Here is a 20,696-nt window from a genome sequence, read left to right on the forward strand (position 1 = left end):
GAGCTGTTTTCACTGAGATCTTTCTATTTTCCTGACATTTGAGAAAACGATAGCTTTTCGAAAATGCTATAAAACGGAAATGAACAGATTAAAAAACAATCCGTTTCGACAATGTTGACTGCAAACAAGTCATTGATAAGCGACGGGCAGATTAGACACATAGCCATAATTTAAAACATAGATTATGCGTTTTTAACCCCATCATTGAAGTGGATGCTGGCATCCAAGGACATTAATCAACATTAATCAAAGGCACTGAAAGTGTTAACACAATCTGCGCCAAGAACGGGTTAACTCGTTTTTGGGATCGTTATTTCTTTTATTCGCCATATCTATTCATAATTCATGGCTGCAGCCTCTGCAGACCCGTCAAGTCAAGTCAAGAGTTTTATTTGTCATGGCATACAAGTATACAGTGAAATGCGGGGGGTCAGCTCAGGTCTGAGCTGGCAGACGGTCAACACCGCCCTCTACTGCCTTGCGGAGCTATTGCACTCCATTGGAAATGGTCTGGTGTGTTTTCCGAGCCGATCTGAGCCGTGGGGGCGGGGTTTAAATACTTTTTAAATGGCATGTGTTACGGACGGTGTCCTTATGTGTGTATATATATGGGGTTATGTATGTTATCTGTTGTGTGTGTGTATATAGGCATGTTTGGTTGTTGTTTTTGTCTCCCTCCTGTGTAACATATCCCATTCTCAGGTGTCTCCCAGTTGCAGCACCAGCAGCCAGCTGGTCAATCAGCAACTCACCCCAGTGCAACGGCAGCTGAAGCTGATCTGCAATTAAGCTCCACTCTCCATTTATATATCCCATTTTGTGCAGTGTTAGTTAGCTATTTTGGCTCAATGTGGTGGTGGGTGTCTCTCTGTGTCTTTGGTGATAATTCTGTGTGTTGTTAGTATATAGAGCAGTGGCTCTTCAGAGGTAAACGCTCTGGTTCTTAGGTGTATAGAGCAGTGGCTCTTCAGAGGTAAAAGCTCTGGTTCTTAGTTATATAGAGCAGTGGCTCTTCAGAGGTAAAAGCTCTGGTTCTATGGCCTATGGTGATTGCTTTTCTTTGTATTAATCTTTTGTTTAGCACACAGGGACATTGAGGACAGGAAGATACCCTGGGGTCTACATTTTGCATCACGTAGGTGACTTGATGTTAAAGACACCAGCTTTAGAGTGAGCACCACCACCTGTACTTTTGGGCGTTCAGCGCCTGTAAAGGGGGGTGGGTTTTCATTTCCTTTTACTATTTTATTTGGTGCCACTAGGTAGTCCTCCTTGCTCTGTGTTGCTGTGTTTTTGTTCATTTGTGAAATAAATACTATTATTTTGCAAATTGTTTCATGTTTTGTGTCACTGCACCCTCACCTAACGTGTCTGTGGCCTTGTGTTGCGTCCCCTTACTGGGGTGCGTAACAGCATGGAACACTAACCTCGCCCGCCCCTTCATGTGTAACGCTCGGTAATGTCGGGGACAGGATCGCTGTGGATAACTGGAATGGCGATCAGATAATTGGATTATTTTTTTTGCATTACATCAAGTCAAGTCAAGAGTTTTATTTATTTACCTTATCAGAGACAAGGTAAGAACACTATATAAAATCTTGCGTTGATCTGATATTTCTTTCTCCCGCGATCAAAGCTATCTGTGTGGACCGTGTTGTGCTTTCTACCGTTGGCTGTGGTGGGGGGGGGCCCGCTACGAGGGCCATTTCATGTATGCACGAGGAGATATAATAATGATAATCTAGCGTTGATTTCAGGATGATTAGATAATCAGCCGAAAAATTACAACGTGATGACTGGGGGGCGGTCAGGTGGCGTAACGGAGATTACGTTCGTCACCAACCCCGGAGCGGCTGGATTCGCCTGTTCGAATCCAGCTCACAGCTCCGGGGTTGTCACCAGCTTGGCTGGCCGTTCACACTAATACAATTGGCAGTATTAGAGGGTGGGAGAAGCTGGCGGGGTGGGTCCGGGTCGTTGTAAACAGCGACTCCTACAGTTCGGTCGGGGCGCCTGCTAAGCGTGGATAGGATCTAAGTGGGATAGTGTGATCCTTCCACACGCTACGCCCTCTCGGTGAGAATCCTCGCTGCCAGGTGAAAAGAAGCGGTTGATTGGCTGGACATGTGTCGGAGGAAGCACGTGGTAGCCTCCACTCTCCCAGACCGACTGTGGGGGGTAAGTGCGCAGCGACCAGGAAGGGGATTGGGAATTGGCATAACGACTAACATTGGGATGGGAGAAAAATCGGAGGAAAAAGGAGGGGGGAAAAGATAATAATAAAAAAAAAACGTGATGACTGGATTACACTAAAATGCCTTTTTCTTGTCTTTTCCTGGAATTACTCAGAATCACCCAAACCATACTCATATTCAAAACGGTATCAAACGGAAATGTACGGATGAAAAAACAATCTGTTTTTTGCATGTTGACCAGAAGCAACTCACCGACAGTCGACGGCGTTATTAGAACCATAGCTATAATATAAAATATAGTTTTAGGACTCGCAAGTGTGGCATTCTAAAACTATATCCATTGAATAAAGACCTGGCGCTGAAGGGGGATCAGCGCCCCCTGCTGCTGGCGGTCAATGTGTTAAGTATTATATATATATTAAAAAAATAAAAAGCTTGATTTTCTATTAGTATCCGAAAAGTTCCTAGCGACTATGCAATAGCAATTTTGTGAGTTTGACCAATCCCTAATATAAACCTTAGATACTAACATGGCTATGGAATATATCAACTGCTTCCAACTAAGATAAAAGTTAGCAGATTTTCATTTCACAATCTGGGACAGTTTGTCTCATGGCACCCGATTTCAAAATTGGAATCACGCTGATAAAAATTAACACCCAACATCATGAGCTCAAAGGTCTGAATCTGAACACACGTTCTCTTGATCAATGACCGCCCTCCACACACACCACACTTTGCAAATACAGCCCGCGTTGACGCCGGGATAGACCGACCACACCGTAATCTTCAGCGAGTTTCGCCATCTGGTCTATTTTCTCGGAGAGTGCCTCTACATGTGACTGGAGCAGAGGATCCCTTATTGGTCAGCATGGAGAAATAGCTTCTGGTGTGAACAGCTAGGCTCCCGTTCGCACGAGAACGACGCTTCAGCGTCTGGTGCGTGAGGCTCCCGCTAAACAGTGCAAGTTCAATAACATTTCTTATTAAAGATTATTTGCACTTGAGTTGACATTTATTTCAGAATGTATGCATTTAACACGGTTATGTATTTTGTATTTTAAGTATCGTTTATAGTTGCCGTGGCAATTGTCCGTTTATGTTCATGATTGGCTGCACAACAGTTCTCCTTGCGAGAAGGTTTAAGGGGAGAACACCACCCAAATTCAGAATTTCAATACGTCATCTCCATGGCCTAGGAAAGTTCAATCAGTATTTATAATAATGAGCTCCTCTCCCCCAAAAGCCAAAAACCAGAGAAGACTCAAACATGTAATGTCATCAGGTATCAAATCTGGAGCTGGTCCATAGACGATGAACAATATGTTTGTTTGAGTTTCTCCTCTGGAAATGAGCTTTATTCTATAGTAGTGTTCTCAGTTCTGGAACAGAACATGTACATGTACTCAAGTGTCTTCTCAGTGTCTTCTACACCATCTTTCTCAATTCACTGTCTAAAAAGCAGCTTGACATCACAAATTAGAATTTTAGCTCTAGGATTTGGGAGAAGAGTTGTTCATGTTTACAAATATTTGTTGTCCCGACAGTGACTCAGGAGATTGTCTGGTAATCAGAAGGTTCCCCGTTTGATTCCAGCTCCTCCCGGGCAGCATGTGTCGAAGTGTCCTTGAGCAAGACACTTAACCCCTAACTGACACCTCCCCTTTACCGCTTTTCTTTGCGTTATTTCAGGTCAAGTGCAATAAAAAAAGATTAGGTAAGGAATGATGAGTGAGAGGATGGGGTAGAAAGAAGAGAGGAATGCACTAGTGAGAGTACTCGGAGAGAGAGAGAGAGAGAGAGAGAGAGAGAGAGAGAGAGAGAGAGAGGAATGCTGAGGTGCGGGGAGTGAGAGGAGTGAGTACTCAACTGCAGGGAGGGAGTGGTCGGGCACTGGGAGAGAGATGGTGACAACAGGCACATCATCGCTGACATGCTGCCGACCCAAGAGGGTAGAGACACACAGAGAGAGAGAGAGAGAGAGAGAGAGAGAGAGAGAGAGAGAGAGAGAGAGAGACAGAGAGAGAGACGCACAGAGAGACAAAGAGACACAGAGAGAGAAACGCACAGAGAGAAACAGAGAGAGAGAGACAGATAGATAGATGCACAGAGAGCGAGAGAGAGAGAGAGAGAGAGAGAGAGAGAGAGAGAGAGAGAGAGAGAGAGAGAGAGAGATAGACAGACAGACAGACAGACAGACAGACAGAGAGAAACAGGAGGAAAATAAAACAGGTAGATTAAGACGGCCATAAAGGTCAAGTTAAGAAATTAAATGGGAAAGATATGACAGATGGTGAAAACGCTGACAAATGTATACAGAACCCGACCGCCGTGTGGCGCCGTTACCTTAGTCTTGCCGGAAGGCTGGCGATGGCGCTTCTCCACCTGGATCCAGGCATCAGGGTCCGATTTGGCGTCCCGGAGGTCTTTGGAGGGGTCTTTAGTCGGGTCGGTCTCCGGGTCGGAGCCGGAGGGGGCGGTGGACTCGCCGGACTCGGTCTGCTCCGTAGGAGGTGAACCTGAAGGACCTGTCGCAGGAAAACACAACACGCTCAGAAACCAGATAACAAAAAACGTTCATAAACACATGACAGGCTTGGCTTTTTCTTAAAATTGAGGCCTTGCATGGAATGTTTGTGTACTAGGTCTCTTTCTTCCAACATGGCTGCCTGTTCATTCGCAGAAGAAGAGCGGATCTGTATTTACTGTAATATTGATATTGAGAATGAGTTTCATTTTATGTTTTATTGTCCATTATGAGTTGTGTCAAAGGTTATTTGACAGGTGTAGAAATCTTGAGTTAATGTGGTTGAGTGATGCAGAAAGACTCAAATGGATTTTTGATCACAGGGTATTTGCACTTGCAGAATATTTAGAGAAATCTTGGGATAAACATACGAAAAGAACATGTGATGTATTTATTTTGACCTCTGATGGTGTGCACGGTGTAGCTTACAAACCTTGGGGAAGTAAATGTTATATTCAATTATTGTTTTTAGTGTCTTATAATCCCGTAAGGGATGGGTCGTCGGACATGACACGGAAATAAAAGTTCAAAACATTCATTCACTGTGAATGTGTGAGTGAATGTGAGGAACAAAATTGTAAAGAGCTTAAGAAAAAAGCGCTATATAAATGCACCATTTATTACATTTTCATTTCTCATATATGCAACCATTGTTCTGCACATAGCAGCCATGGTTTCTACGAAAATGGAGGACAAATGCACATTCTAAACATTCCGTGAAAGGCCTCGACCCTTTTCACAGCAGACATTTTGACGCGTCGTAAACACAGCTGCAAATAATAACATTAAAGATTTACATTTAGGTGTCAGTGAGCCAGTATGCACACTACCAGGGCCTTGGCACTGGCACATCTAAATGGAGTGGAGTATTAATGTGTTGATTGAATATATTTCCTGCCAATCCATGTGAACTTGTACCTTAGAACAGGGGAAAAGGCGGAGTATGAGAAAGACCTATGGCAGCTCAAACATCTAAATGTCTATTTTATGTGTATCAGAGATAATCAAACCGTAAACAAAGAGGCCCCTTAACACATTAACTGCCACGCTGTTTGCCCCTCTCATACCACTCTCTGCCACCACTCTAAGCCTATGGAGATGTTCACCTTCTTTGCAGGGCTATAACTTTTTTAATTGTATTGCTAAATTGACATTACTATGGCCCATTCAACATCGATTATCTATCGTTCAGGATGTAGGAACGTTATACTTTTTCATTCATAGATTCATACGAAAATACCGTCTAGAATTAGGGCTGTCAGTTTATCGCGTTAATTAGATTAATTAATTACACAGCAAATTATCACGTTATGAAAATTAACTCAAAATTAATTACAATTTTTTTTTTATAATATTTTTTTTGTATCTCATTCATTCTATAAGAATGTAGAATACACATTTACAGATTTTTTTTTTTAATATGGTCCATTTGCATGTTCTTGGTATCTGATTATAGGGACATCTATGAATCTCAGGGAATGTATTCCCAGTGTCAGAAATACTGTGGGCTAGATCCACAAAGAATGGATTGCACGGTGCAAGTTGCACCCTTACTTACAATTCATTATGAATTAAAAATGGGGGACCCTGATGTAAACAAGACGAAAGTCTTTCTCTGGTCTGCATCCCCTTAAAGGGGAACTCCAACATTTTGGGAAATTAGCTTATTTAACATCTTCCCTGGAGTTAGACAAGAAGATACATACCTTTTTTGTCTCTGTGCGTGCATTTTAGCTTTGGGAATAGACGCTCCGTTAGCATAGCTTAGCTTCATCACTGGAAGTGAGGCAGGACAGTAGCCTTACAGTGCCTTACAGTGTATTGCAAGGTCTGACATTGACCAAACTTGATATGCATGACCTTGGTGGGCTCTAGGTCAACTCCTGAAAAGGGGGTCAATGTCAGACTTTGCAATCAAAAGTTAGGGGGCTAATAACCCTTGCCATAATTTCAGTGCGCCCCCTAACTTTTGATTGCAAGGTCTGACATTGACCCCCTTTTCAGGAGTTGACCTGTGTCAGACCTTGCAATACACTGTAAGGCACTGTAAGGCTACTGTCCTGCCTCACTTCCAGTGATGAAGTTAAGCTATGCTAACGGAGCGTCTATTCCCAAAGCTAAAATGCACGCACAGAGACAAAAAAGGTATGTATCTTCTTGTCTAACTCCAGGGAAGATGTTAAATAAGCTAATTTCCCAAAATGTTGGAGTTCCCCTTTAACAATTGTGTGCCGTACTGTATTGTACCCATTCTGCAATCTGTTAATAACATTTTCATTCAATCAATCTGCGCGGTGATTGATTGAATGAAAATTTTATTTTGAGTAAATTGTAATGAACCAAATGAGAATATCAATAATTTTTTTTTTATCTTTGACTGAATAGAAGAAATGAAATATGATCTCAATAACATCGTACGCCGTGGATTGGCAGAATTTGCATGACCTTGAAACACGTTGTACGACATTTATGGCGCCCAATGTGTTAAGATGTTAGATCCTAATATGAAGAACTATCATTTAATGTTCTATGCCTTATCTTGACTTTGTCTATTTTTGCTGCCATCTATTTTATGCTTGTTTTATACTTATTTTATGTCTGCACTTTATGCATTGTATACAAATAACGTTTATTATTATTAAGGTTATTAGTTATCTGTGGTCACCCATCTGCTGTGAAAGGGGCCTATGACTTCACGGAGATGTCTTTTTGTGTCTTCTGTAGACCTATTCAGAAGTATTCCGTTGCTATGGGAACAGCTTTGGCCCCTGTTTTTATTACCATTTTTATTGCAAATTTTTCCTGTCAGCAACTGTGTTAACACACAACATTGCAACAGAATGCGTTGTGTTGTCAAAGGAGAAAAGGCCTTTCATGGAATGTTTGGAATGCACTGCTGATGTGTTGATGTATGAAAAATATAATCAACTAAGATTTTATCATTTGGTGTCTTTATCACCGCCAAATATGAAGAAAGACAACTACACTAAATGTTTTAGAGAGTGAAACCCACTTCTTACTTTACTGTCCCTTCTATGACGATCCACGAAAAATGGAGGCAGGTCCCCAGAACCCAAGACGTCATTAAATGGCTATTTGATAACCACATATTTGCAATATCCAACTATATCCATAATGCCTGGAACATAAGGAAACTAGTAACTTGTGCACAGTAGAGGGTCTCTCCTAGGGCTGGGCGATATAACGATAACGATAAATATCGCGATATATTTTAATAATCGATATCGAATATTTTTTTTTTTTCTTTTTTTAATTTTTTTTTTTTACCTGCAACAGGGCAGTTTTAAAACCGGAGACAGTGGACAGACTTGTCTTTCTTGCCTGCAACTTAAAGTAATGGCTTTGCTTGTCCAAATGACAATACTGACCAAATTCAGATTTCTTTTTCTCTTGTCCATTTATTTTGTTTGCTTTCTAATTTAAAATACATTTTGAAACCGTCTGTACACAGTAGGCTATGTGTGCTAGCAGAACTAGACTCCAGTCACGAGTCACGGTGCACATGTGCGGTGGTTTGTCCACCAAAAAAGCGCCAAAAGATCGAAAATAAACTAGCAGAGCCAGAACTGTTCAACTCCTCTGGAGCCACAGCCAGCAGAGAAGCCGGTTTACTTTAGCTTTTAAACCAGCTGCAGCCTGAGAACTGGAGTGTGAGGGGATGTAACACTAAAGATGGCGGCAATGACAAAGAATTGCTGCAAAATAAACATACATCTGTTGTTTATAAAAAAAAAAAAAAAAAAAAAAAAAATTATACTTATAACAATTCGATAATTATCGATATCGAGAAATAAAATAAAATTATCATATCGTTATCGCGATGATTTTTTTCCATATCGCCCAGCCCTAGTCTCTCCCGCCCTCACTCCTGAACTCTTGTTTCTCATTTATTTATCTTTGCGTTTGTTTTATCTATATCTCTTATTTGTGTTTGTATTTATTTATTGTTTTGTTTTTAATTTGTGTCAGCGTGACGGCACTAGAAAAACACATGTTTTTTTTAAATAAAATAATCTGTTCATTGGTTCATGTAATGTACCAGGCCTGTATTGTTTTTCCTTTACAGTTTTCTTTCTCCGTTTTGATGACTTCATCTGTTGTTGTTTCATTACACCCAAACACACACACACAGACAGAGCATGAGAGGGTGTTGTAATCACTCTGTTTGTCTGTCTGTGTCTGTCCGTAACCGTTTATTATCTGATTTGGCTCAGATTGTGGTCACGTTAGCCAGGGACCTGGATTACACATCTCTTCCCCAACAAATCTGTCACAGATCGATGTCTCAAAATCAAGGTGAATCAAGGTAAAGAAAAAAAGAAAAAGCAACCGGTTTTCATTCATCGTCTACTGGGTAGAGCGATCATCGTCTATTGGGGACAGCAGCGTCTATTGGGGACAGCAGCCAGAGAGAGGGTACCGGTATGTTGCATTTAAAAAAATTTAAAGGGGAACTATCTTACTATTTCTTTCACTATTTGGGCAATTTTACACAATTCCTGTGAGTCTATGGAACACATCTGTACGTTTTTTTTTTTTTTTTTTTCAAAAAAAAAAAAACATTATTGTTTTGTATTTCTAATCAAGTTCTGTAGAGCAGCATTTTCTACCCTTCAAGATTCCAAGCTGTTTTTGGCTGGGCTCCGCCCATACTAGCGATGCGCTGTATGACAGTCACCCACAGTCTGCACCCACAGTCTGATAGAGACCCACCCCGTTATGAATGAAATGAGCGAGTACAAGCAGGCTTGTCGTCAACTGTGGCACCCACTCATGAGGGATGTTCGGTCTACTAGGATCCTACACAGCATCGTGCAGGGTATTTGCAGGTTTCTACAAGTAAAATGTAAGACTTTAAGACCTTTTTAATACAAATGGTATGACCATACTAGCAAAGAAAACACAGTGACACTAAACTGGCGGCGAAAATGTAAATTCCCACGCGTTCCATAAAACCTCTCGCCAGATACACCAATCTCCCGATAACCCCGCAAAAAACAACAACTTGAATACAAAAACATTTCATATATTTAATATTATTTCATCTCCCATTTTCACTAGGTCACCAAGAGCGACCAAGCCTTTGCAGCTGCTGCCCAAAGGCTGTGGAATGCCCCCCCCCCCCCCCAACATAAGGTGCACTCTCTCCCGGTCTGCCTTTAAATCCAGGTTAAAAACCTACCAGTTTACCCAGCAGGCCTTTTAGCATTTGCTTTTAAACTGGGCTTTTTTGTTGTTGCCTGGATAGTCCGATTCACACCTACCCTGTTTTATGTTGTGTATTTTTCCATTTCTTATTTATACATTTGTGTGATCTTTCTTTCCGTTATATTTGTTGCATCTTTATTGCTTTTTTACCATGTTTTATTATAGTGCCATTTATATGTACAGCACTTTGGTGCAACTAGAGTTGTTTTAAATGTGCTTTAGAAATAAAAATGCACTTACTTACTTACTTACTTACTTACTTACTCACTAGTCAATAACAGTTAAATACAAAGGTTTAAAAGAGGTAAAAAATTAATTAAATCAAAATATAAATAAATTCAGTTGTTGGGTTGACGTCAGCGGTGTTGATGACTGACCGTCGGTGGAGGCGGAGGCTGAAGAGATGGTGAAGGCTTGTCCAGGAACGAACTCGGGACAGTTGATGAGCTGGGAGAAGTCGGTGGTGGGGGTCGGGATGTGCCAATGCTCGGGGTCCACCTTACAGCGCACCTTCTCATCCACTACCTCCACCTCTGTGCTGGCCTTCAGAGCCTACAAGGAAGGAAGGAAGGAAGGAAGGACTCCATTTATATCGCGCCTTTCTAGTACCAGTATTAACCCTTTCACTACCACACTACAGAAGGTTAATCAAAGTGCTTTACAATGGAGTGACTGCATAGGTTTTTCAGCACGGGTGGCCCCAGAGGCAATCAAACCCCCACCCTAAACCCTGGCAATGTTACCCCTGGAACAGATTAAAAGCTGAATGAAAGCAGAACACGCGTGCAACTCGCAGTGGGAATACACCGGGAGATTCACTCACGGTGACTGCAGAACACATCGTCTGGTGTGTTTGCTCTAAGCAGGCACCAACATATGCCTCTTACATCCGGCCATTCTGCTCCCACTTCCTGTCTGTGTCGAGGGTTAGTGGCGAGCTCAGCGCGCCAGGTACCCACTGAGGTGCACCACGACCCCACCACTACTCTACTGAGGAGATCAGTGACTATACCGACTCGGAGTACTAACGTTTCTAAAGAGATCGGACATCTTTCCATGTGGAATGAAACAAACAGGAAATGAGGAGGCTTTGCCTTCTTCCAAGTCACATATGGCTCATGGCATTTGCATATTGATTGGATCAACTACTCGATTAGTCGACAAGGTCCCGTGACTATTAGTCGATGTATTTCTTTACTTGAGGACGTGCCCTGACTGCTATTCTCTAAACTTGATTTCCTCTAGGACGGGATGATTAAAAAAATAAAAATAAAAAATCTCATTTTCATGAAAAACACATTAAAATTATTTTCTGTGTGGACCAAACGAAGATGTTTCCTTAAGAGGTTAAGTATGTAGAATATGATTTGTAGGCCTGGACATCTATGCAACGCCACAACACTTTGCTACAACTACTGTGCCACAATTTCCACAATTTTGATATTGCATTAGGGACTCTCTAAAACCTAGGCATCTGGTGTATAAACCCACCCCTAGCCTAATCCTAACCTTAACCACTGGACGCGGTACAGGGCGCCGTATTGCACTCAGCCAATAATGCGATTTCGATTAATCGTTCGGCCCCAATTACCTCCTTGATGAGGCTGATGTCTGTGGTGAGGGCCTGGACTCTGCGGAAGCCAGCGATCAGAGCGATGGGCAGGAAACCCTGGGTGTCCATCTTCCTCCTCAGGAAGAAGTCCCGCTCCAGGTTGTGAAGGCTGAAGTAGTACTCGCTGGATTGAAGTAAGACACAAAGTATTGATTTAGGAAGTAGAGAAAGTAGTACACTTTTTCCTTCATCGAAGCTGCCATTAACTCTTTGACTGCCACGCTGTTTTTCCATCTTTACTTCCTGGAGCAATTTTTTTTCTTTTCATTTTCACGATGTTTGCAGAGCCATCGTATATTCTATATTATAGCTATGGAGACAATAGTATGGCTAATTTGACAGGCACTATTTATAGTCCAACAGGGACAAACCAGTTAATTTCTACATACTTTAGTTTGTGCGCTATACCACGCTAAACATCGCCCCGTTTCAAAATAATCCAGTCTCGTTTTCTAGATTGTGAGATATGACGTGTTATGTGCATATGCGCAGATTGTTCGGGTTGCTCACCTGAAACCTATATTATTTCCAAATCAAAAAGGTATATACCATATATAGATGTTTCTTCACAAAGTCATCAAGGGGGGGGGGGTCGTTTAAAAAAAGCTGCGATCGTTACCAAAAGCATGCATTAGGTTCGGTAAAATACGATGCTGTGATCAATACAAAAGCATGTTTTAGGTTCGGTAAAATAGACCTTACCTTTGTCCGAAGGTACTCCAAAATGAATAATCCCAGTAGTTCCATCGCAATCGCCATTACTGGTGTGCATTGGGCCTGGCTATAATACGGAAAACAATAGGTTTCAGGCGAGCCAATCGGCGACAGATGGCTGTGTGCTGCTTCACTTTGAGGGGGAGGGGATTCCTGCAGCCAGAGGCACTGAGAGACAACTGAGAGACCCAGTTCAAAAGGTAGGCGATACTGCCACCTGTCAGGATTCGATCGTCATTGCAATTATACCATAGGCAGCAGTGCCAGGGAGACAGGCAGGTCTGCGTGAGTGTTTAGAATGGGAAAATCGAAAAAAAGAAAAAAGGATCTAAAAACGAGATATCTCGGGTTTGGCGCTCAACGCTTGGATTTGAAACACGAGAAATCTCGCGTTTGGCGCTAAATGAGTTAAGTGTTCCTTCTCAACTATTTAAATCTTAGTTTGGGAATGAGAATCATTTGGTGGCAAAACAATTCATTATAAAATGATTTAAGAAAACGATTTAACTACATATCTGTACACTTCCTGGATTGGAACGACGAAAAGTAAACACTCCCTCAAGCGCTCCTTTCTCCATCATTTGATTCTGGGTTGGCAATGAGAATCTTTCGGCAGCAAAAATTATTTGATTAATTGCAGTGAAGTTTCTACAGTATAATCTTAATACGTATGTTTACACAGACATTATACACTTGCCTCGGGCATTCAGTAGCAAAAGAAGATCTACTGAGCATCGAGCGATAAGTTGGTACAGGATGGTTTATTATTATGGGATAAGGAAGTATGTGTTTCTGTAACTGAGGGGCTGTGAAATCACTATCCCCAAGATGTCTACTCTTAAGGAAGAAAACCTTCCTCATGCTTGTCGAAACACATAGTACAGTCCCTAACAAACGCACACAGGGAGGGACATAGTGCAGCTACAGCCCAGCCTCAGCCTGGGGGCAGTGGGGAGCGGCTGGCTGCCTCAGTGTCCCAGAGAGGAGCTGGGACAGAGAGCGCAACGCCTGGGTGAACAGGCTGAATAACACCGACGGAGACGAGAGACGAGTCGACAGGAATGTCCCTTCACTTCACCCCCGTCCCCCTCTCTCTCTCCCTTTCACTCTCTCTCTCCATGGCCACTCTCAGGCCCTTTCTCTTCCGTACTCGGGCCTGCAGAGAATTCATCCCCGCTTCCCTCCAAGGCAGTGGGGCTATATTTAGGCACACACCTCGCCAGCCACTATTCTGAGTCGAGGCCAGCAACCAGGCAGAGGCTGCCGCTGGGCCACAGCAGGAACGCTGCCCCCTGCAGGACTGTCGTGTGGTCTCTCTTCTGTTGCTTTTCCTCCCATGAAGAAGGATTTTAAAGGGCATTTCTGCTTTTATGGGTTTTATTAGGCAACACACAGTGAAGAGGGAAGCGCGTCAACGGGTCATGATTTGAACCCGTGTCATCGTGAGCATATGGGAGGGGAGAGAGGAGGGCGACCCTGACCCTGTTATTAAGACTGTAATCTAGGAGACAGACCGCTCAACTGCCTCTCACCACACTACCATAAATACATGCATGGTAGGCAAGGACTACAAATGGAAACTAGCTAATTAGCTCAAATCTGGCACATTTACATTGATGTGGAAACTGAAGATGTTCATTAATGTGCACCGTCCATAGGTAAAATAAATTATAAACAAACAAACTAAACAAACTCTCTGCTGTTCACCACACTAGACTACAGACAGCTCAACTCTCTGCTGTTCACCACACTAGACTACAGACAGCTCAACTCTCTGCTGTTCACCACACTAGACTACAGACAGCTCAACTCTCTGCTGTTCACCACACTAGACTACAGACAGCTCAACTCTCTGCTGTTCACCACACTAGACTACAGACAGCTCAACTCTCTGCTGTTCACCACACTAGACTACAGACAGCTCAACTCTCTGCCTCTCACCACACTAGACTACAGACAGCTCAACTCTCTGCTGTTCACCACACTAGACTACAGACAGCTCAACTCTCTGCTGTTCACCACACTAGACTACAGACAGCTCAACTCTCTGCTGTTCACCACACTAGACTACAGACAGCTCAACTCTCTGCTGTTCACCACACTAGACTACAGACAGCTCAACTCTCTGCCTCTCACCACACTAGACTACAGACAGCTCAACTCTGCTGTTCACCACACTAGACTACAGACAGCTCAACTCTCTGCTGTTCACCACACTAGACTACAGACAGCAGGGATGTCCGCCGATACCATATTTCATTTTATACTGATTTCACTTGTGGTTTAAGACTTTTTAAAGAACCCTGTGTTTCCATCAGTTCAGTAAAATTTTGTTTTTGTTTTCATCTTGCATTTTAGTTTATTTTAGTTTGTTTGCTCATTTGGTCGTTTCTTTCGTTGCTTTTGTTTCGGTTTCATGTTTTGAGTACATTTGTCAAATTATTATATTGATTCTCATTCTTGATATGAGGAGAACAAAACAAAACACGGCTAGTCTTTAAAGTCTCCTCCTGTGGCTAAGAAATGACACTGGCTGCTAGTGAACATGTCCATCTATTCGCCGCTGCGGTTCACGAAGTTGCTAAATAATCGATTCTCACATTTGCCGTTTGACATATTCCTTGAGGAGCTTCTCGTCCACCGTGTACATCTGGACCTTGTTGCTGTCGTCGTAGTAGTAAACCATGTTGCCGGCAAGGTCAGCCAAGCCCGGCCCACTGTCGGAGGACTGGCCGTCCCTGAAGGTCTGGTACTCAAAGCGACCTGAGCCAGGGGGGGGGAGACAACACACAGAGAGGACGTTACAGGATGTTGGAAGAGTAACAGATTTCACTGATCATTCTCCATTTTAATTAGATAACAATTGTCATTATACAGCACAAGTACAGTACAGTAACGAAAATAAGTTTGGCATCCAACCAGAGTGCAAATGTAACAGTTAGTAAAGACCAATAGTAATATACAATGTGCAGGTGATTCAAATGGATATAAAATATATAAATTAGTATATAGTAAATAGTGCTAATCAGATGTATGTACAGAGTTGTAGCATTAATGTGTACAGTGATACAGGTATAAAAACCCTATGGTAGTAAGTCATACTGGCCAGCAGCGTAACTAGTAAGGGATATGTACAGATATAGATAATGATATAGTATCTACAGATATGTAAAAGGGATTATATGCAGGTATGTACTAGGGCTGTCTTAAATACTTCGAAGCTTCGTTCGATGGGCATGGGATTGGAATATATATATAAAATAAAAATAAAAAAAAGTTTTTGTGCAAAATCAACTCTGCCTCTCTTTGTTAATTACAACAAGCAATGCTGTTTGTTATTTAAGATGAGGTCGGACTCGGCACTGACAGATTTGTGTTCATTGTGCTGCTTTTATAAAGCCTCAAATGACGGCTTACAATATTTCATGAAAGCAAAGTGTTTCGTTTGTCTAAGATAAACTTTACAGCACTGACAAAGTTGAACAAAGTGCTGTACAAGTCCCACAACATAAAACATTTAAAAAAATTTAAATAAAATAAATGTATTTATACTTTAAAAAAAATAATTATCTCGAAGCTTCGAATTAAAATCGAATCTCGGCCCCGAAGCTTCGAATTCCAAAAGAAAATTCGAAGGTCAGCCCTAGTATGTACAGACAGATGTGGATATATATACACGGTAAGAATAAATATATAAAAGGTATATACACCATGCCTCTATTCACATTTAATCAGGTATGAGGAGAATCGTTTTTATTTAAAAGAGAGAATTGTGCCACAGGCTTTTTTCCCTCTCCTCACTTTCTCAACATCACCTGGAGAACATTCACAAAATAAATATTCACATTGCATTTCAAATATTTAAAACTATTCTGCTTCAGGGGAAAATAAATATACAAAGCGACGACAGGTCCAATGAGATGAGACGATAGTTTAAGCGAAAAAATTTGTTTTAGCCAAGACTCACCTCGCCCACGGCCTCGACCCCGACCGCGCCCTTTCCCCCCACGGCCCCTCAGGCCCCCCCTGACGCTGCCATCACTGCGAACGCTGGCAGCATCATCCACGTAGTCCCGCGGCTCTCTTCGCCAACCTGTAAGGGGGGCGGGTGAGCATAGGGTCAAATATCTTACAAAAGTGTAACACAGGAGTTCCCAACCTATGGTCTGAGGCCTTATCGAAGGCCCTGCAGACCACAACCCAAAACTCCCGCGACCGACGGCACTCACTGGCTTTGGCGTTTTTACGATCGCACACTGGAAGCGCCCGACAGGCGAGCGTCAAGCATTCTTCCCCTGCTCCTTTCAGGGTTCCCACAGACATTGCAAAATTAAATTCAAGGTCTTTTAAGTACTTTTCCAAGCACTATTTTTCATTTTTAGGGGTGTCACTAGAAGGGAAACAATTCTCTTTTAAATGCTGTTTTTTTAAGCATCTTCTTGGCCTGCTGGCCAGCTAGAGCAAGCTAGAGCATCACACGCGAAGAAGTGAGGAAAAGCTATTAAAACGGAACAAAAAAACATTTCTTGATTGAGAACAATTTGATCAAGGATGAACAAAACATTCAATGCGAATGGTTGATTTGAATTTCAAGGACCTTTTTAAGCATCTTGTTAAAAAATCGTCTGTTTAAGGAATTCCAGGCCTTATTTTTTGTAAGAAATCAAGCACTTTAAGCACTTCAAGGACCTTGTGCGAACCCTGTCCTTTTGCCTGTAAACTAGCTATTGTATGGTCAACATGGCTGTAAATAGCTGAGCGCATTTCTAACTGTGTCCCAATAGTGATGAGGAAACTTAGATAGGCCTACATTAGCTAGTTATATTATTCAGATTTAATAAATCTATGTTCAGGTTTTTTTTTAATTCTTTATTGTTGTAGATTATCGTTATTATGAATAAGAAACCCTTCCGATAAATTTGAAATCTAGGTAAAACAAACTAATAGAAAACTACTCAAGGTAGGGGGATGCATATTGCTGAGAATACTAGGCTTTTGTCTCTTTGTGTAGTTAAATACACATCTATGCTACTTATGAATTTAAAGATGAACATGTTTTTATCAACAAAGGTTTATTTATACCCATAAATGCCAGGCTAAGAATAGTCTACTAATTTGGCCAATATAACCTGCAGCACAAAATGCCCTATGCCAAGGATAGGACAGAATAAACAGTTTAAGCAGGGTTAAGTATACTGGACAATAACAAAAATAACCTATAACCTATCGCTACAAATAGGCCTATAACTGAAAACATAAATGTTCTGCCAACTTGTCCGTTTTGAAATACATCCTCAAGAGCAATAGCCTAATGTTGAATTCAGTAGGAACAAAAGCAATGTACGCTGAAAGTTCATCTTGTAGTGTTTAGTGGTTAGTATATCTAGTGAGGGTGGATGCCGATTGGCCTAGTAACTACAGTGGTCTAGAGTCTGAAATGCGTAGTTAGCCTCTTCTCTTTTGAAAGGTAGTCGATCCCGGGGAGCGAGCACCGGCAGTGGGAATCGCCACAATGGACCCGCCTTGGCGATTGCGGTGTGCAGGGGGGAGGGGCTTTAGCCCAACACGCAAGCTAGGCCTGCCACTGGGTCTGAAACCAGCTCGTTGGCTAGTAAACTGAGACTACTAGTGAAAAGGGTAGCTTATAAAGTCACTGTAACTTCATATAGTGGCGTGTTCTGGGTCACAATAAGGTATGGGAAGAGGTCGGTTCTCTCCATGACCCTTTATACTAGGTGTTAGCTAAAAGCTTTCCCCAGTATGAGCAAGCCTTGCACATGTGAACTTGTGTAAATGCTCCTGTTCTGCCTAGGTACCAAATAGCAAGGTTACCCGATATGTATGATGTTAACTACATTTAGTATCATTACATACTCATTACATTACAGTACATTGGTTATTTTTCTATGCACAAGGTACGTTTACACTGGGAACAACCGTTAGCTAGTAAAGAGAAAATAATATTTCTATGGTGATAACATAGAGAAAAGACCCCGACACATCACCACGGTGAGTCACGTGAATTTATGAACGACCGCTTTTGCCGGGAGGCTCTCTTTGTTACTAGCCAACGGGCTAGTTTCAGAACCGTGAGATCTGACGTGTCTAGGCTACGGGTGGGACTCTGTATTACTGCACATACTGCATTAAAAATAATAAAAATAATAATACAACTGAGGAAAATAGCATTTAAGACACTTTTACTGATTTTCACTTGTTTAATAGTGGAATGTTTAGCCTTTCACTATATCAGGGCTAAGTAAGGGGAGGGGGAGGGGAAATAATTATAATAAAATAAGGTTGGGAATTACTGGTCTAATCCATACTAGAGCCCGACCAATACTGATATTTGTGGGGCCAATGGCGATATTTGGGCAGGAAAAAATGCCAGTATCCATACATCGGCCGATACTTGCTCACATTTAGCAAGGATCCCTCAAACTTAGTTATCAAAGGGGTGACCAAGATATGTACTGGAGCGAGGCAGGATATTTTACAGTTAAGACAATCTAATTCTGCATGTGACTAGCATATATTAGCCAGGCTGGAAGGAGTCCTGTGTGCTGCCAATGGCCCATTTTAATTTCAGACATCTTGAGGTGAGAAGTCAAGGGACCCCTTTGAAAATGGCCACGCCCATGGCATTTTCCTCCCATCAAATCTAAGCTAGTTAAAGAGATATTTCACTTCAGTTGAACTTCAAGTCAATGCATCCAAGTAAGCTAGCGACCACTGCTGTCCCCGCTGTCAACACCACCATTCCTCCCACGTGTCAGGCTCCTCATTCACTTCCATTAATTTTGTGGACCATTTATTTTTTTTGTATCCACTTGTTCTCCATATTTTCAATTTTTTCTCCCATCCCAATTTCGCCTCGCCAATTCTCCCCTCCCCTGTCTCAAACGTTGCTAGACTATGCCTCCCACTGGTCGGCTGCAGTGAGGACCAAGCCTTGCATCACGTGTCCCCTCCGGTACACGAGGAGGCAACTGTCGCATCTTTTCACCTGAACAGCGCGATCTCTCAGTGGCGAGGAGTAACGCGTGGGAGGCTCACGCTGCCCCCGATACTTCCTGATTCTGCTGTACAGGCGCACCAACCGACCTGTAGGAGTCGCTGTCCACAACGTCCAATCCCCACCCACCGGCTTTCCCACCCTCTAACACTGCCAATTGTGTTAGTATGACGACTGGCCAAGCCGGTAGCAACGCCGAGAGCTGGGCTCGATACCAGCATATCCTGCGTTAGTGGCGAGCGCCTTGCCCACTGCGCCACTCAGCTGCCCTTTTGTGGACCATTTCTAAATATAATACTTCTGGAGTAAACAAACTATAGAGCAATATTATTCTGTGTAATATATTTTTCTGTGTCAAACGGTACTCGTTTTTTTAGCTAATGGTCGTTTTCGGACCAAACTGTTCTGGGGACTCCCTGAGAGGATCTACCCACTGGGGAACTCCCATGAAAACGACCTACCTTCAGGGATATTTTTAATCCGTTTGCATTCGTGCCACAAATAGGAACGCTGAAGTGATGCAAGCTGAGCGCGCTTCAGGAAGACAGTTGCTGGGCGTTAGAAAGCTTGGCTGCATTCCAGTTTGGCCAAATAACAAACATTGGAAATATCGTTACTATACATATGAACACAACAACACTGCTTAAGGCTGTGATCACACTGACTGCACACCTTTTTTCTATGGTTTTCAATGGTTGTCGTGTCTCTCCAGCACATTGCGCGCAGCAGAGTACAGCTGAGCACACTTAGGTCTGATACCATGAACTTGATGTCTGCATGTAACCATGGGCAACCACTCTCCAAACCTAAAAACCTATTTAACTGATCTGTTTTTATTTTCCTGTATATTTGTTTTCCTGTATATTTATTTATATATTTATAAATCTAATAAGTGTAAATAAATACACATATCTTTGCCTCAAATGTGTCTGTTTTATTGAAATCTGCACAGTAGCAGCAGGTTATACTTCAGAAGTATGACATTTCAATGAATGGAAGTGAATGAGCCTGACACCTGGGAGGAATGGTGGTGTTGACAGCAGAGGCCATTCATTTACTTACATAAAGTACTTACATTAGTTCTACTAAGGTGAAATATCCCTTTAAAATAGCTTAACTTTGGTGCTAAATCAACCGCATGGCGTCGGTAACATACAGATCGATATAGATATATTATCTGTGATAATAAAGCGATATATCGGTCAGCCTCTACTCCATACATTAACAGGTTTAATTGGAGCAGACTCTATTCCACTGTAATAGAAAGAAAAAAAATACACATACAATAACATAAATAATTATATTCAGAGAAAACTGTGACCCCAAAGGTCATGGAGTGCACGTACGGTCATTAATGAACCTGTATCTTCTACATACTTATGTGCCATAATGCTTTAGCTTGGC

At 42.1% G+C, this 20,696-nt stretch overlaps 1 protein-coding gene across 6 annotated transcripts in view; it reads right to left on the reverse strand.

Annotated features, from left to right (window-relative positions):
• larp1b (La ribonucleoprotein 1B) overlaps positions 1–20,696 on the reverse strand; it is a 74,916-nt gene that overhangs the window by 38,417 nt on the left and 15,803 nt on the right. For 4 of the 6 annotated variants that reach the window (XM_084310664.1, XM_084310667.1, XM_084310663.1 and 1 more), the window contains 6 exons: positions 16,245–16,370; positions 14,878–15,040; positions 11,543–11,687; positions 10,329–10,503; positions 4,542–4,723; positions 4,066–4,131 (listed from right to left, as the gene is read on the reverse strand). In XM_084310664.1, the coding sequence (XP_084166790.1) occupies positions 4,066–4,131; positions 4,542–4,723; positions 10,329–10,503; positions 11,543–11,687; positions 14,878–15,040; positions 16,245–16,370 (857 nt within the window). The remainder of the gene's footprint in view (positions 1–4,065; positions 4,132–4,541; positions 4,724–10,328; positions 10,504–11,542; positions 11,688–14,877; positions 15,041–16,244; positions 16,371–20,696) is intronic. The other 2 variants (XM_084310666.1, XM_084310665.1) reach the window with 1 other exon arrangement.

The sequence above is a fragment of the Notolepis coatsorum genome (assembly GCF_963971535.1).
Source record: "Notolepis coatsorum genome assembly, chromosome: 3".
NCBI lineage: Eukaryota > Metazoa > Chordata > Actinopteri > Aulopiformes > Paralepididae > Notolepis > Notolepis coatsorum.